Source organism: Cajanus cajan, chromosome 11 (assembly GCF_000230855.2).
Source record: "Cajanus cajan strain Asha chromosome 11, NIPB_CcT2T_4, whole genome shotgun sequence".
Lineage (NCBI taxonomy): Eukaryota > Viridiplantae > Streptophyta > Magnoliopsida > Fabales > Fabaceae > Cajanus > Cajanus cajan.
This window is the reverse complement of record NC_138527.1, coordinates 31488462-31507134: the sequence shown is the minus strand read 5'-3', so window position 1 is coordinate 31507134 and position 18673 is coordinate 31488462. Positions and strand designations below refer to the sequence as shown.

Genomic DNA, 18673 nt, shown 5'->3' with positions numbered 1-18673 from the left:
AGAACAGGTAGTAAAGCAAGTGCAGGAAGGTATAGGACAGAAATGATCTAATTCTTGCCATAGTCCTTGTAAGGTTGTGAAGTAATGTGTAATGGACATATTACCTTGTTTTAGTGAGTAGATTTCCTCAAGCAATTCAGAGATTCTAAAGGCATCACCTTGGTAGTACCGTTTCTTGAGATCGTTCCATATTTGAGAAGCTGTTGGCATCCAGATTACACTTGGAATTAGGGATGTATCCAGCGATTGTACGATCCAGGAAATAACCAACTTGTTGCAACGATCCCAAGCTGTTTGATCCACTCCGGCAGTGACAGGTCGAGCGAGAGATCCATCGATGAATGCGAGTTTGTTTTTGGTTCCGAGAACAAGCAACATAGATTGCGACCAAGAAAGATAATTGTGATCATTTAGAGGTGCAGAAACCAAACTGATTGAAGGATTTTCGTTGGAAGGAAGAAAATATGGACTGAGAGGATCAAGGAGAGGGTTTGTTTGAACAGTCATGATTGAAGATTTTGAAGATGGAAAAAAAAGAAGGGGAACAGATCAAGAAATTAGATCTTTAATTGATGGAAGAGGGAAGGAAAAAAAAAACACAGAGCCCTGGCACAGGCTGATACCATATTACAATTTTGATAAAGAAATCACCATGAAAATATCATGAAAGAAACTTTCTTGAAGAAGGAGAAGAAGAAGAATGTGAAATCAGAAATATATTGAAAAACCCTATTTAACAATGATCAACTACAAGTATATATAATTACAGCAATACAACAGAAAACAAACTATGACTAACTAACCTCCTAACCTCCTAACTGAATTAAAAAATACAAATAGAAAACAGAATAAGAAAATAGAATAAGTTAAGTCATCATGACAATGTGAGACCAATATCTTTTTAATTAGCATTTCATTCATGCTGAATTAAAGGGAAATGACTCTTACATAGGGACATTTATCCTAAAGGTCTTTAAGCACGTAAAACTAGTTGTATTGCTCTAAGGTATCACTCTCTTTTAAAGTTGTCATCATCATCGTTTGCATCATTGAGTAGCGCGACAAGTGGGGGTGCTCGATCGGTTGAAAGTGACCCCAAAGTGATTGCCATTAAGAGCAAGATCGTAGTGCGTCGAAGAAGGGAGGATAACGAGGAGGACCTAGTGTTGATATTGTCCATATTAGTGACAACCAAGTGTTGTTAAATGAAGTATTGGATGATAGTTGTTGATGCTGGGATTTTCTCGCCACCTACATACCTAGTGGAGTTAGCGACCGATGTGTGTGGTTCTTGTGGACAATGGCAACATCTTTAAGGATATGATGGTTTGGATGGTATACAACGAGCCAAATCCATGCAACCTATCATGTATATAACCTTACTTGTCAGCCTCCACCTCAACGCAATGTTTTGTCACTTTTAGTAAGGAACCTTGTGAAGACTTTGTGTCAAGGTTAACACTAATGGCAACTCAAGTGGAAATCTCAATTTGTCTAGTTTTGGCGGGGTCATTTGTGAATCTCTTGACAACTCAAAAGTAGGATACTCAAGTAGTTGTGGATACACTACCGACATGAAGGTCGAGTTGCTTGTGATCTTACATGGTTAATTTAAGAGTAGCTTGGGATGAAAGATTCATAATGATCATATGTGAAACTGAGACTCTAATGGCGTTAAACCTCATTACAAAAGAAGTTTCATCTTAGCATTCTATGAAACCATCATTATAGTTGCAGGGATGAATCCATGGCTATGGGAGTGGGAGTAGGTGTCCTTCTAAAATTTTACTCTTTCTCATTTTTATATATATTATTATTTTCTTTTCATAATATATATATATATATGATTATGTATATTAATTATATTTTAATGTATTACAAAAAAATTGTTAAGTAAATTAACAAATTTTATGAAGACATGATATTTGTTATTAAAAATTATTTTTATACATATTATAGATATAATATATGTTGATATATTATTAAAAGATTAAATATAAATTACAGTAACATTTTTTTTATGTGAGTATATGTAATATCTTTTGTAATGATTTTTTATATTTAATTTGTTAAAATATATTAATATTTCATTTATATTTTATTTTATTGTATAATTTCTTTCAATTTATCACAAAATTGTCTTAATTTATTATTATTATTATTATTATTATTATAATATATTTTATTTTTTGGCCAAAAAATTTATTACTTCTTTATTCATTAAAGATGTCATAATTTAGTTTACAAATATATAGATTATTTTTTAATTTTAATTTTAGTTTTTAACCCTTTTGATCTTGTATATGTACATTGTGTGTTAGTAGGAGATGATTCAAATTAAGAGAAATGAAAATAATTGTTACGTAAAATTTTTATTTATTTTTATTTAAACATATTTATTAAAAAATAAATTTACTTTTATAAAAAAAAAGTGTTCTCATAAAATATTTTTATTTTAAATGAACGTGAAAATTTAGAAAAGATACAAAAGAAAACAAATAATAATTATATTATATTTATCTTAATAATTTATAATATTTTATTCTTTTAATATATTAAATAAATTACTAAAAATTATAAAGTCACATTCAAATATAATATCAGACAGAAAAAAATAAAAATAAAAATTATCACTCTATTTATGAAAAATTTTAATTTATAAAAATAGATATATTAAATTTTTTATCAAAAAATATACTTTTTTAAAAAAAATTATTATATTTTTAATAAAAAATATTATAAAATATTTTATTAACCCCACTTAACAAAATTTTTTTATTCGCTAGTTATTACTGGTATTACCGTCACTTATTACTGGTATTAAGCATATTAAGTCTTACATCCTTAAAGTATTCAACTATACTCTTAAGGAAATGTAACCTTAATGTACATATTGGTTAGTAAGACAAGGCTCCTCACCGATGTATCCCCCCCTCAACTTAGGTTTATGCTTTTCTCTGACATAGACTGTCCCTTTAGTTAGAAACTTATTTTTGTTTTGAGCTTGTATTCTCGTTCTAAAAAATAAAAAAGAAATTATTTTTTCCCCAAAACTTATAATAAAATTATGTGGAAAATCTCTTAATAAAAAAATTTATTCTAATATTACATGTGTATCTCTATTTGCTACATAAGTATTGGGTCTAACAAAGTTAACCAGTTAGACAAATACCAAAACATTTTTAACTTATAGAGACTAAGTACAAAAACTTTTTAGAAGACTAAAAGAATTTTTTTAAAATAAATAAATTAATTTGAGAGACAAAGACATATTTTGTCATAAATTTGCAGCATATTTGTTCTAATTAACTAATTAGCCTCTCTCTTCTTCTTCTTCTTTTTTTTTTTAAAATTAATATGCAGGAATTCATGTTTGTTAGAGAAAAACTCCATTCTACGATTTTGTTGTATGAATTAAATTGACCAAAATTTTAATACAAACCAAGCTGAAATTATGCGAATCCATTATTTGTTCTCATTTTTGTCCCAGAAAATATTAACACGTGACTTTGTAATAAATTTGTAACTTCATACTGGTTCTGAGTAATTAGGAGCTAGTCCTTGGTTTTATTAAATAATAACTAGACATTCATTTTTATTAGAGAAACGGTCGATGGTATGGATTTATTGAACAAATTTAACTGATGAAAGCTGTATTACAAAACCATGCTTAACTTATGTCAAATCTGTTACTTGTTTTTCAATTTTTAATTTAACTTTTGTCCAATAAAATATATAATATTTGTCTTTGTAATAAATTCATGCAAGAACTGTTCTTTTTTTTTGGTAAAGTAGGAAAACTAAACAAAGCACACAGCTCAAGACATAGAGTCTCTCCCTAACGAAAACAAAACAAAATCTGGAGGACTCCTCCAAAATACATTGGAACCTAGGTTCCTTACACCCCAACTAGCAAGCGTATGAGCTACTGAGTTTATTTCTCTAGGGATATGACTTACGTAAACTACCCAATCCCTGGCTAGCCATCGCTGAACACGCCGAATAACATCATAGTGTTTGTGCAGATAATCCCTATCCGTTGGCCGATCTTGAAACAATTTAACAGCTCCCAGGCAGTCACATTCGCAGTTCACCTTCCGAAACCCATTTAGCAACCCATTTTTCATTAAATATCAGACATTCATTTTCATTAGATATATGCTTCATGGTTCAAATTTGTTGCACGACTTCTTAATGTATTCCAAATCCCTTATTAATTTTAATTTAACTGTTGACGTCCAATAAAATATAAACATGTAAACTTATAATAAATTGGCACTGTAACTGTTCTAACTAATTAGCAGCCCTTTCCCAATAAATATCCATGCATTAATTCATGCAGCAAATATTATGTTATAATAGATAAAAGCATAATTTGGATTTTGGAGCAAACTCAACTTGATTCAAACTAATCAAACTTCAAATTAAATTTTAGGGGTTGATCCCCTCTCTGACAGCTCCATATATTCAACCTCTTTTTATCCTCTCTGTCACTCTCTAATTTTACTTATGATTTCTTCATTTTTTTTCATCTTTGATACCTTTGTTTCTGTTGTGCTAGAGGGAAAACGTAAGGTTGAAGAGAATCCATTTTTTTTTTCATATATCGAACTCTAAAATTAAGAGAAGAGAAAAAAAAGAGATGAAAACTTAAATTTCGAACATAATTAATAACAGGTAGCACTTGTTATAAATTTTAGGTAAAGATTTATTTGTATATATGTATATATGAAATGTCTTTGTAACATTGTTTATTCAGTTTCTATGGCACTCATCCTTTATCACATACTAAAAACTATAATATTTGCGATCAGGCGGGTGCTGGATCCATAGCGCTACATGACATTTTTCCAATTCATATCTAATCAGCATTTGAAAGCCTTTTCAGCAATTCATTGAACTCATCTTCTGTTCCAATGGCGCTAAGTCTAGCATACTTTGGACTGGCACCAAATCGTTGTCCTCCTCTTGCACGAACCTTCAATTTTGCCATCAGATAACTAGTACAATCTTCTATGCTCTCATCGCACTTCAACCATAGAAAACCTGCACAACATAAATGCATGCGTACAGTATAAGATAAAATATATATATATATATGTAACGTATATCTTAATTAGTTAGCAATAGCATAGGGTAAATTAACTAATTAATTAATTACCAGGGTTTGATTCAGATGACTCATTAGTGAATTTGCAGTAGGATGTTGGGAACTTGGCCACAGTGAAGACCTTGGATTGTTCAATAACTTTCAAGAGTTTCTCCCACCTCTCCCTCATGATGCGTTTGCTATATTCAAAGAAGAGCTCAGATTCCATGGATCCAAAGTTTTGGTAGCCATCGCAAATCACTCCAATGATCTTAGCAGCACGAATTTGGGATTCTTTTGACACACCAATGGAGTTCATGTGCACATACCGAGTCATCTTCTTAGCAATTTCAATGTCCTTCACGATGGCCCACCTTCACAGCAAAATCATAACTTAGCATATTTCAACAGCACCATTTACGTATAAAGTTTTCCATGCACTAGCTAACCATAACTCCATGGCAATGGAAGAGGTCATGACTACGTGAAAAATAATATTTGAAACCCTTGAGGGTATAAATATACACCATATTGGAGTAAGAGAAATACAAGATGAGAGTTAAAAAGAATGCAAACCTATTATGATTTTTTGGCACAAGATTGACATTTATTTTCTATGAGACAATAAAGACTATTATTATAGGTTGAAATTAGTACATGACACTGGACCTCAAGATCATTTTTAAACTAATATAACCAAGGGTTAGTTGAAAACTAATAATGATTGAGTTTATATATAAGTAGTGTAATTTATATTTCTAATATTTCCCTTGGTACAATAGTGCATCGGATTTGAATGGTATATCGAATTTTAATCACTTGATAATACATAATTATATGAAAAGAGACATGGATAATTGTATATATATTAAGTGTGTGACTCACCCTATACGGGAACCAGCATGACCAGTACACTTGGAGAATGTGAAGTTCATGATGTCATGATCAGCTTTGTGAGTAATGGGAGTGTAGTGTGGCCAGTAATAGGCAAAATCATAAACCTGTTTCCCTTCAGCTTCAGATTTCACCACAGGTCCTCGAATAACCCCATCAGGGTTGTTTGGGGAGGTTACTGCCTCAATGTAGGGTTCATTTTTGTCATACAAAGCAGCATCACCAGCCCAATGATACAGCTTTGAACGCAAAATTTCAATCTCACTTGGATATTCCTGCAAAACATTAATTGCTAATTCATTCACACGATAATCATGTCATTAAATTGATACCCCGCTTAATATGCAAATGCATGTCACAGGCTTAATTAGATCAAGTCAACCATTAGAAAATTAAGTGCTTCTTTGAAAAGAAAAAAAAATAAAATAAAAAAATAATAATAAAACCATATATACTGAGAGGTTGACCAAACGAGGGTTATGAAATTGGTGGACACCAGAGAGACACACCATGTTACCCATGTTTGCATATAGAATCAAATCTACATCTTCATGTGTCTACGTGGATGTGTTTGCTGCATGTTTCCATGTTGCCTAGTGTTTCCAAAAGACATGTCTGTCACTTCTTGGCCTCCTAAAACATTGATGAGAAGGTTTCATTTGAATTTTCATTTCCACTTCCCACAGTGGGAACAAGAGGTACTGGTCATTGTGGTCAACTCAGTATTCTAAGTTATTGTAACCGTCATAACAATTTTAGTTCGTAAAACACAAACTTAGGCAAGAGACACGCATTTTGAGATCAATCGTGGACGCACTCCCACATGACAAACACGGACATTTCCCTCAAATACTACTTTATCATCAAAACTAGTTAGTTGAAAGAGGTTTTCGCAGTTCTCGTTTTGACCGAGTGAATGCTATCTTCTTAAATTTCATTCTCTTCAACTTAAATATATGAGTGAACTGATCAAACTTTGACCAAAAAAAAAATCCTTTTTAACCTTTTTTATTTTCAAAGTTTTATAAAATATTATCACACGATCTTAAAAAAAATTACTCTTTATGAATATTTTGAGATTTTAAATTAAAAAAGTAACATTAAGACAAATAAAATAAACATTTATGCTTAACTTTAAAAAAGAAAAAAAAAAAACTCCATTCGGTTGGTCGTTGTCTTTCTTCTATATACGTTCAAAGCAAATCTAACTCAAACTTTATGAAAAAAAATTCATTTAAAATAATCATTTTACAAGTATGAGATACATAGGATGAGAAGAAAGAGAAATGTAGGACAAGATCGGTGATGCAATAAAGATAAAGAAAAAACAATCTTATAAAAATATTGTATAAATAATTAATATAACTTATATATGAATATAGGAAGTGCTTCATGTTAGCTTCTCTTTCTTATTTTTTTGTTATTGAAAGTTTCATGTTAATAAAAAGAAATCTTAGTATACTAAATACGGGAGAAAAAAGCCATAATTTGTCACACAAAAATGATATACACAAATTATACCAATCAAAATTCATTTATATTTTCAGAAAACAAAAAAATGATATTGTATGTTTAATGAAAAATAATGGTCGATGTATACAAATTAAAAATTGATGAACCATTAACATTCGTAGCGAAAATTTATTTGGGCAGATTATACAAATTAATGTGTGTTAATACTTTTAAAAAAAGGATAAAAAATGTGTATGTTTAATGGAAAATAACGATCGACAAATATAAAAGATTGATCAGTCGTGTGCGAATTATGCGAATCAGTACATGCAAATATTTTAAAAACAACAAAAACATCGTGTATGTTTGGCAGAAAATAACGACCGATAAACATTAAAAAAAAAAAAATCATATCATCGACATTCATCACTTTTCGCGCCATTAAGTTTTGCGCAATTTAGTATTTCCCTTGAAAACAAAATATAAATTTGCATTTCACTATGAATTTAAAAAAAAAAAAAACTATTTTTTTGTAGAGTATATTTAGGGCAACAAATTCAAGCAAACATGACCACTCTTCAAAGATGCTTAAAAAAATGGTAATTTAAATAAGAGGTACATGGTTGCAAATGGATCTAAATCACATGTTACCTTTGTGTCTTCCCTTAACTCATGAATGGAAAATAAACCAAATATTATAACAATTTAGCAAGGAAACAACAGCTAAATCTTAGAATGACTCATTAAAAAAAGGTTAAACAACATATAGATTAGTTATGAACAAAACCAAGAAGCATTTCGTACCAATAAAAACATATCATAGTTATTAAAAAAAACACATTAGAGAGACTGAAATGAAGAGGTGATAAGAGCAAAAGGGGCTACCGAGTAGTATGGAGCAGCAGCCACAACATTGATGGGTTGAGGAGCCTGTGAGTCAGAAGAGAGAGCATAGAGAGCAGCTTGGAAGAGTTGTGTGGCTCCAGTCCCCACTACTATGTGCCTCTCTTGTGTCACAGCATTTCCAACTACGTGGTGGAGCCTTCTCACAGCTTCTCCAAATTCTGGCAACATGTACCAACACACGTTCTTATCATCACTCAGATAACTCATCAGCTCCCACCCTTTTATCACCACTGTGCAAGCTTCACTCATCTTCTTCCAGTATGCCTCAAACACCAATGGATCACCCCTATACGTCACATGCAATTCAATTAATACAATTCACGTCACAATAACAATGAACATAAATATGTCAAGAGATTAAAGTGTAGTATGCACAAGATCTTATGTTCGAATCTGGTGTGATTTGAAAGACTCTAATTAAAGAGGTTATTACCTCTCAAGGTCGATGATGTCATTGGGTGAGAAAATAGTGCCATTGGAACCAGGGAAGCTGTTGTTGGTTGCAACCACCATGTTTGAATACTCTTCTTGCTAATTTATTTTGATCACAAAGGGAGTCTCAACTCTCAATCCACTACTTGCTTCTCTCAAGTTCTATGGAACTTCTTTGCTCTCATGTGCTTATATATACATAGACAATGAGAAATATATGGTAACGAGTTTTGAGGTATCCTCTAGCTTGCTATTATAATATTGCTTCAAATTTAACTTTCGAGCATTTTGAGATCCAATGTATTCTTTTTCTCCTCCACAATTAATATGCCAATATATTTAATATTTGTTTGACATAACTTATATTTTAGGTAATTTTTTAATATTTTAATTTTTTAAATATATATAAGGAATTATTATTGCTATTTTACAAATAATATATGTATTTTAGAAAGAAAAAAATTATGTGATTGATGAATGTACGTCAAGTAGATTTAATTTTTTAGATGAATAATTTAATTTTAAAGTTTCAATTTTAGAAGTAAATCTCTAATTAAGTTATACATAAGCAATTAGAAGGTTAAAATATTTTTCTTTTATTTTTTCTCCTCTAATCACTTTATTTTCTCCACATTAAATATTTGAGTTGACTGTAATTAAATGGTTCATGTAGAGATTTTGTAATTTTATTATTAACAATCTCATGAATTTAATGAATTTTTAATGCCTCTAGTACTTTTTTTACATCCATTTAATTTTCATGACAATAGGAATTTTCTTACAGTAATTTATTTGACATAATTATAGTATTTTAAAATTTATTTTTGATATTTTTTTCAAATAAATATAGACATTCAAACTATTTTATAGCAAAATGATACACATAATAAATTAGGAACATCAATTGAAAACATAAACTATTTTTTATATGTTCAATTGACGATTTCTTTATTATTTTTTTCATGTGACGATTTCTTTATGCCCGTAGTAATTTTTTCATCCATTTAATTTTGACAGAAATTTCTAAACCAGAATTTAAATTCACATTTCCTTCGTCTTAAAATAATTTTTATTCAAATATTTTACACATAAATTAAGCACAGTAATAAACATATCATTTAATATAATTTTATTAAAATAGTCTCATTTACAATAATAAATTTTTTACTTTTAATTATTGTGTTTGAAGAATTTAAGAGCAGATAAATCACGAAATAAAAATTAATATTATAATGAAAACTGAGAATATCAATCATTTTAATTTAAAATATTTTTTAAATGCTAAAAGTGTAGTTATTTTTAGAACAGAAGAAGTAATATTTATTAAATTCATAATATACATGAAAAAGCTTATTTAATGAATTCATGGTATTTTTGAATTTATTTGATTAAAATAGTGTTTCTGATTTTTTTTTTAACTTTTCAAACAAATATAGACATTTAAACTATTTTATTAAAAAATGATACAAAATAAATTAGGAACATCAATTCAAAGAATGTTAAAAAAAAACCATTATTATTAAATTTTTTATTCATTTCTAAGAATAAATTTCAGTTCATGCATTAATATCATACTATTTTAAGATTCATTTTAGTTCTTTTTTTTTTAATATTTATTTTAATCATTTATTTTTAAATTAGATCATAATTTGGCATCATTTTCAATTTTGAAATACAATTTTGAATATTTTTTACTAACTCAGTCTAATTAATTTTAACTACATGAAAACTATTGAACCCAACTATTATATTTAAATAAACAAAAAACGAGAATCATAAGCATAATGAAAATCGCAAGAAAATGAGTATAATAGATAACACAAAATTAAAAACAACTAATATCATAGTATTTTCTAGTTCTACATGATATATATAGTTAAAAAAATAATTATTCATGAATATCGCAGAAGAAATATTAGGAAAGTTAAGATAATTTTATCTTTTATAATTAATTTTGTTATTTACCTAAAATTTAAAAAAAAAAAAAAAACATTAGTACCAAGTACATGCACAAACTACCCAGGACTCGAGTCATGACAAAGACGAGAGGCTTTTATGATGTCGTGTCTTTATGTAGTTGGTCTTGGTATGTATCCGGACTATATTAGTACAATATTTATTTTATTTCTAATAAAAAGAATATTAATAATAACTTTCTAAGTAACTTTGGTTTGGTAAAACTATTTTTCTTTATTTAGAATCTTAAAACAGATGCTTTTTCTGAACTTGGACTTGGAAATTATTTTATTATTAGAGGCTTAATGTTAAGGAGAATTTTTTATTTTTATTTTTTTGTTGAAAAATATTTTTAAAAATGAGTATTTTTCTGACCTATTTTTTATTGAACTCATATTGGAATCATTATTTATAATCTTAATTAAAACAAGTATCTCATTACATTTAGAATAAAAATAGGTGAAACAATTTATCAAAAATTATAGTTGACCTATTTATTAAAAAAAGCTATAAACTTAAGGCTTTTAGAATCTTATTAACTAAAAAAATCAAATTTTAGACATTAAAAAACTTAATAGGTCAATGGATCAACCTATTTAAGATATAAAATGATATTTTATATTATATTAATTTAATTTAATTAATAACCATATTTAATAATTATTAATAATAAATATATTTAATACTTAATTCTATTAGCTTATTTATATATAGGTTTTTGTATAAATTAGATTTTAAAGTTAGCCTATACTTTTAAACATACCATATGTAACACATTAAAAAATATAATACATACAAGTAAACAAATCAAACTCTAGCTTACTAATTTTATTGTAGGTCAACTTCAGGTACGTCAAGCCTAATCTAACTTCATATGTTTCCACTTCCAAGTGCATGACCATTCTCACTAGTTGACGATAACATGATATATTGACTTTGACATGATATTTTAATGTTAACATGAATGATGGAAGTCAGAATTAGTGACCTTGACTTAACTATCAAATTTATTATTTGAATATCTAGGTCATCTAATTTTTTGAGTTATAATATGAAGACTATATTCTATATAACATTATTACATTAGTTAATTATTTTTTTTAAAATTCTTATTGAATGTTAAATTTAGTTTGAAATTAATTAATAAAAATTACATAATAAGATTTTTTTTAGCAAATAAATCATATAATTTATTATTTAATATATTTTTATACAGTAAATATAAATATATGAACACTTTTGTCTTTTATTTTTTAAACTCTGTTTTATCTCATTATTTTTTTAATACATCGCTATTTTAATATTATAAATTTATATTATTTATTGTATAAAAATTTTATTAAATAATAAATATACTAGTATTATATTATTTATTTAATATTTATATTTACCGGATGAAAAAACATATTGAATAACAAATTATACTTATTGAATGAAAGAAAGTATATCAAACAATAGAATTTATATTTACTAGATGAAAAAATACAACAACAACAACAAGAGACATTATGCATAATATTCTGTTTGTGGTTTAGTGAGTTCCAACCCTCCCTAGGTCTTAGAGTTCTATTCGGGTCCTGTTATTCTACCCTCGTAAATTCCTAACATAAAGGTAACTATAATTTATAAAGCTTAATTAGGATATCCTTTAACCATTTAATATACAAAGGTCATACATGAGGTCTCTATATCTTCTATTTCTAGAATTCAAAATTATATATGTTTCGTTTCTTTCTTTCTCAATTTTTTTTAAGTGGTGATGTGATCATTAAATAATTTTTAAAGAATTATCATTAAATTAGTCTCTCCAATGTGCCTTTTAAGATCATTACTAAGGTTATGATTGTATTTGTCCACATTTGGACACGGATATATATAGGACCTCTTCAAAGTAATTTTATGTCATCATTGCACAGTGTTCTTATTTCTCAGAAGATGGTCCATTGCATGCATATAAACAATTAAAAAAATAAAAAAGGAAAGGAAAAATAGTCTTCTTATGCTCAGATTAAAAAAAAAAAAAGAAAAAAGGAAGAATAGTCTTTTTATGTTCAAGATTGATTTTGAAAAAGTCTACGGTTGTATTAATTAGAACTTTTTGAGACTCACTTTGTTGGAGTTTGGTTTTCTAACATGATCATGAGTTGCACCACTACTACTAATCCTGCTCTAAAATGGAATAATGAGAAATTTAATAATATACACACAAAAAAATACATGCAATAACATACAAAAATATCATTATAAATATAATATATAAATATAAATTCATTTTAACATATAATCAGGGACGGAGCCAGGATTTCAATACTGGGGGGCCGAGAATAAATAATATATAATTTATAATAAATGAAAATTAAAGTATCAAAAGCATATAAAAAAAAATATAAAAAAAAATTAAAATTGTTGGGGGGGCCGTGGCACCCGTAGGTCCCCCCTTGGCTCCGTCCTTGCATATAATTATATATAATTTTAGTATTAATTTTAAATAAAACTTAATATTATATATTTAATACCACTATAATTTATAATTACACTTTTTAACAATATAACAACATATTATATATATATATATATAATACAGATAAAATTAGTTTATAATAATAAATATTGTGTTATTATAAAATATATCATTTTATAATTTTTTTATAGTAACTTTCAAAATAGGATTGAGACAAGGGAACCCCTATTCCATTACTTGTCTCTCCTTTGCATGAAAAAATTTGCCTTATGGTGTGTTTGGACGAGGAATTTATATAGGGTAATTCATTTATTTGAAGAATTTCAAATTCCTTGAGGTGAAATGCTTTGTTTGGATGAGGAATTTACCAAAGAATTTGAAATCCAAGCATTTGTGAAATTCCTTAAAATAGTAGAATTTCAAATTCTCCAAAAAATGGAAGAATTTGAAATTCTTCATATTTTTTTTAATTATCTCTTTATTCTTTTAATTATTGGATATTCAAAAATATTTTTAAAATTATTAAATATTATCTTATATTAATTTTTAAAATTATTAAATATTATCTAATATTAATTTTTTAAATTATTAAATATTTAAAAATGAATTAATATTTATTTTTATAAAATTTAATTTAAAAATCTCAACATATAAATATATTTTTAAAATTAATTTTATTATGATGAAATCAAATTATCATATTCAACCTAACAATTTAAAATTTAAGAAATTTGAATTGACTCATCCAAACAAAATATTTTAAGAATGATAGAAATTAAAATCAAAGTAATTCAAATACTAAAAATTTAAAATTCCTTGAATTTGTAAAATTTCTCATCCAATCACACTATTGATTCAACAAAAAGTAGATGAAGGTGTGTGGGAACTTAATTAAGAAAGTTTGTCCTTAGACTCTACAATTACTCATTTATTCTTTGTTAATGATTATCTCATTTTTACTAAGGCCTTAGTGTGTGTTTAGTTTTCTGTTAAAAACTCACAAAATCACATTTAGTAAAAAAGATAGAAAAAATTACTTCTGGATTTAATATTTTAAAATATGTGTTTTTTCTATTCAACAAACTTCAATGATAAAATAAGTGTGCCCTTAGTGTCTCAAGTTAGATTGGTATCTCTAGTTCTGAAAGGTTTTTTTTGTCATGCTTTGGGCTTTAGGTTAGTGTGCATAAACATCTCAAGATTCATCGACTTTCAAGACACTCTCTAGGGAAATATTGGGTTTTCAATTACTAACTAGAAGAGTGAAGAATTGGGATTTTTCCTACATCTTAAATTCCTATTTATTCCATGCAAAATCTTTGGTTGCCTAAGGGATTGTGCGACATTATTGATAATTTTGTTTGTAGGTTCATTTGGGGGTAAACCTTCTTGCCATTGGGTTAATTAAATTGGAATATGATCATCAAACCAAAATCTAGAATGGACCTTGCTGTAAAGAACACTACAAGAAAATTGTCATATAGTGACACATACCCTATAGAGACACTATACATGTCACTAAAAATTACTTTTACCCACACAATAACTACAATATATGTTGGTATATTATTAAAAAGTGTGGGTATATGCTATAGTGACCCACAAAATATGTTGTTAAATCTCATTTAAAATCAACACTAAAATTGTGTGTAATTATATGTCACATAGACATATACCTACATATATTGTACCTATAGTGACACTTTTTATATGTCACTATATGTAACATTTCTTGTAGTGAAAGTCCAGAGGGAAACACGTATTGCTTTATTAAAGTTGATAATAAAATTGGGAAATTTTAATTTCTTAACTGACGAGCCAAATTAAAGGAGAGATGTGAAAATAAGTTTGAATTCTTGTTCAATTTAAATTTTGTTTATTGTTGAAATGAATGATTAAGCGTGAATTGATTTCTCCTCATAAATATGAAATATATTGTAACGTACATGGTAGTTAGTTTATGTTAGAGTTTATATAGAGTAAAGATGTAAATCTTAATTTTTTTCAAGAGAAATTGTAATAAAGTCGAGGCATGTAAGAGAGTGGAGATCGATAGATTTACGAACCCAATCTATCTTACCAATTCCATTATATTTTAACAAGTTAGGTTAAGTTAAATCAGGCATATTTTAGTTTACCTTATTAAAAGTAAGTTAGATAACTGATTAATATATTTCTAATCCGATTAATTTGGCCGTCAGCCTAAAATTAATATTAATAATAAAATATTAAATTTGTATTTGATTAAGACGTATTGATTATATATTTTACATGTTTTTGTATTATTTATTTTTAAATTTTAGAATATTTTAATAAATGATCCAATTATTTCAAATTGGGTTGCTTGACGTAAAAAATGCAAATCTAACACACTTAATTATATTTCATTGGATTGGAATTTTAATTAGGTCAAAATTAATTCAACTTGACTTATTCATATTTAGGAGACGTTTGGTAAAAAAATATTTTTACTTTTTCATCAATCTAAAGTTAGAAAAAGTTAGTTTTTGTGATTTTTTTTTGTAAAGATAGGAAAAATTACAAAGATGGTCGCAATGAGAATTGAATCTAGGTTTCCATGCTTCTAACTATCTCAATTGTTCTCTACTCAATCACTAGGCTAACCCTAGTGGTTATAGTTAGTTTTTGTGATTGATTTATTGATTAATAAAAATAATATTTCTTAAAAAATATTGTTTCCCATAAAACTATTCAGGGGAGTAAGTAAAATTTAATATTCTTATTGTGATAAAAATATCACTTAACATTTACTTGTCTATTTTTTTTTTGATAAGCACGTTTACTTGTCTATTTAATAGAGTAAAAATTACTGATATAAATATTCTTAAAAATATTTATAATCAATCAAATACATTTTAATAATTTCTAAAATCATAATTCTTAAGTATTTGATTCATATAAAAAGAAATTATTTTACCAAATGCTTTCTTAATGAAGTCTATGTTGACAAATTAAAAATTAATACCGAAGAAAGTTGAAACATTAAAATACCTAATGAATATCAAGTGGAGCCCCACAGCAATTACACTCGATGGAGTGTGAATCTAAATTGTAATGGAGATCAATAAGACCTTCAAAGTATTTGTTGTGATGCCCTTTTATCCAAAAATAATTTTTTTTTACAAACATAACATAATTAAAAATACAAATTTCTTAAAACTCCTCATCACATGATGGAAAAGTATGGACCAAGGGTCCAACCACTAGAGCAATGGCTAGAAGACTACTTGAAGATTTGACTGTTTCAGAGTTTAGTAAGTCTAATGGGCTTGGTGGGCCTAGGGTGCTTTTCACTTGGATTTTACATGAATGACCCTAGATTAGGATTTTTGGGCTTTAGGCTTATTGGACCTAGTTTTGGGTTTCATGGGCCTTTGGGCTTTTGATACTCAATATTGAGCTCATTTTCGTTCTTGTAATTTTTCCTTTCATTATATTTGAATTGGCCATTGTATAGGCCACTAGATTAGGATTACACAAGGAATTCAATATTAGGTGCATTAGGTTTCATTTACATGTTATTTAATAGTCATTTAGTTTGAATTTGAGTCACATGGATTAGCATAGTGATGGCCGGCCATGTGAGTCACAAATTCAACCTAAATTACCTTTAAATTACATGTAATTGAAGAGTGAACCGGTTGAAGCACATGGCTAACCAAAGTTTGAATTTTAAATTCAAATTTGAAATTTAAACTTGGGGCCATTTTAGGTGGCCACGGATTGGCACCAACCAAGGTCACTTCCGCACCTATTATGAGTCCTTCTTGCCTTGTAAGATCACTTTTGATATAATAGAGAATTTTTTGAAAAGTCATTCAACTACATTTTCTCTCAAAGGTCACCGAGAGCTAGCTTTAGATTTAGGAAAACCTACCATTTTTCCTACTCTTGAAGTGAACTTTCATTTGCTTCTTTTGCTAGGATGCTTCCATCTTTAGTTTAAGAGCTTCAAGTCTTTAATCCGAGTTCTCTCTTGTTCTTTTCAATCGGATTCCCAATTCAAAGAAGGTGATCTTGTGCTTGGTAAAAACCACAGAAGAAACTCAATCTACTTCTCCAACCTTCTCCATCAACATAGCAAATAACTTACATCCACATATCAAATAAGAAAATTGTACCAAGTAAATAACTTACATCCACAAACGTATGTATAAACCCCGAATAAGAAAATTGTACCAAGTAAATAACTTACATAATTAGAAATACAAATTTCTTGAAACTCTTCTCACAAAGTAAATTACTTACATCCACATATCAATCAACATAAAAACTTTGGTTCACAAACTGTTATATAAACCCCAAATAAGGAAATTGTACCAAATTAGATTATAAAGTAATTCCAAAAACATATAAAACAACAAATATGAAAGTCTTGATATATATAGAGCTACACAATGCTAAACCAGGAAAAAACAAGAAACAACAACGATATATATAGATTAATGTTTCTCCATTTGATTTACTTTTGAAGATTCGGTTCAACTTCAATTGTTCACTAATATGGACTTTATTTTACCCCTAATTTAAACCAAATGATTTATGAATACCTCCAATATTATAAAACCATCAATATAATTTAACTTTATTTTAGCATATATAAAATATCTCCTTTTGATTTACAATGAAAATAACAAAACAAAATAAGAATCAACAATTGTGCAATGCTCTACTTAAATCTTCCATTATTATTATTGGAGCTTTAATTTCTATCATTGAGAATGTACGTAATTTAACAAAAATAAATAAATAATTACCAAAGCAACAACCTATAGTAAAAGAATAACTAAGGATATAATAATGTCGAGATGTGTTCAGCGTTATCTTAAAGGACAAATAAATCTAAAGTATTTTACATAAGTCACCAAGATGCAATAAGAACATCTCATTTAAGAAATGGAGGTCAGAGATTGAAGAAGCATGAAAGTTCAAAACTCAAATTAAAGAGAGAGAAGTGAGACAAGAGATAGAGGAAATTTTTGTCATGTCCTTTTTCATAAGTAAATGTGGTATTTATAGGAGGAAAAGATAATTGTGGACATCAAACAATAAATACTCGAAATAAAAACCTTTAAAGAAGAATAAAATACATTAATACATAATAAAACTGTTGAGATGCCTTGAATTTATATCTTGTCCGTTACTATTTCTATCTTTATTTGGGTTGTAATAAGACTGTTATATTTTATTCTTGTTACAAGGCTAAAAGGCATTTGTATCATCATCTCTATTCATTCATAAATAAGAAACTCTTGAATTGCCCATGGACGTACGTCACACTGACTGAACCACGTAATTTGTGTGTCGTCTTCTTTCTCTTGATCTCTTTCTTTTACATAGTGTCATAACAATTGGTATTAGAGCTCTAGGTTACGCTAGGGCCTGATCTGAAGAAACGCAATGTCTTCGTACAAATTCGATATTGATAAATTCAATGGATCGAATGATTTCACTTTGTGGAA

At 27.9% G+C, this 18673-nt stretch overlaps 1 protein-coding gene across 1 annotated transcript; it reads right to left on the bottom strand.

The window, feature by feature from the left end:
- Nucleotides 1-4684: 4684 nt before the first annotated feature.
- On the bottom strand, nucleotides 4685-8970 carry LOC109801329 (L-tryptophan--pyruvate aminotransferase 1). The gene is made up of 5 exons (XM_020362376.3): nucleotides 8775-8970; nucleotides 8321-8627; nucleotides 5975-6258; nucleotides 5162-5463; nucleotides 4685-5046 (listed from the first exon to the last, which is right to left on the bottom strand). The coding sequence occupies exons 1-5, from the start codon at nucleotides 8852-8854 to the stop codon at nucleotides 4862-4864; spliced, it is 1158 nt and encodes a 385-aa protein (XP_020217965.1). The 5' UTR covers nucleotides 8855-8970; the 3' UTR covers nucleotides 4685-4861.
- Nucleotides 8971-18673: the final 9703 nt, after the last annotated feature.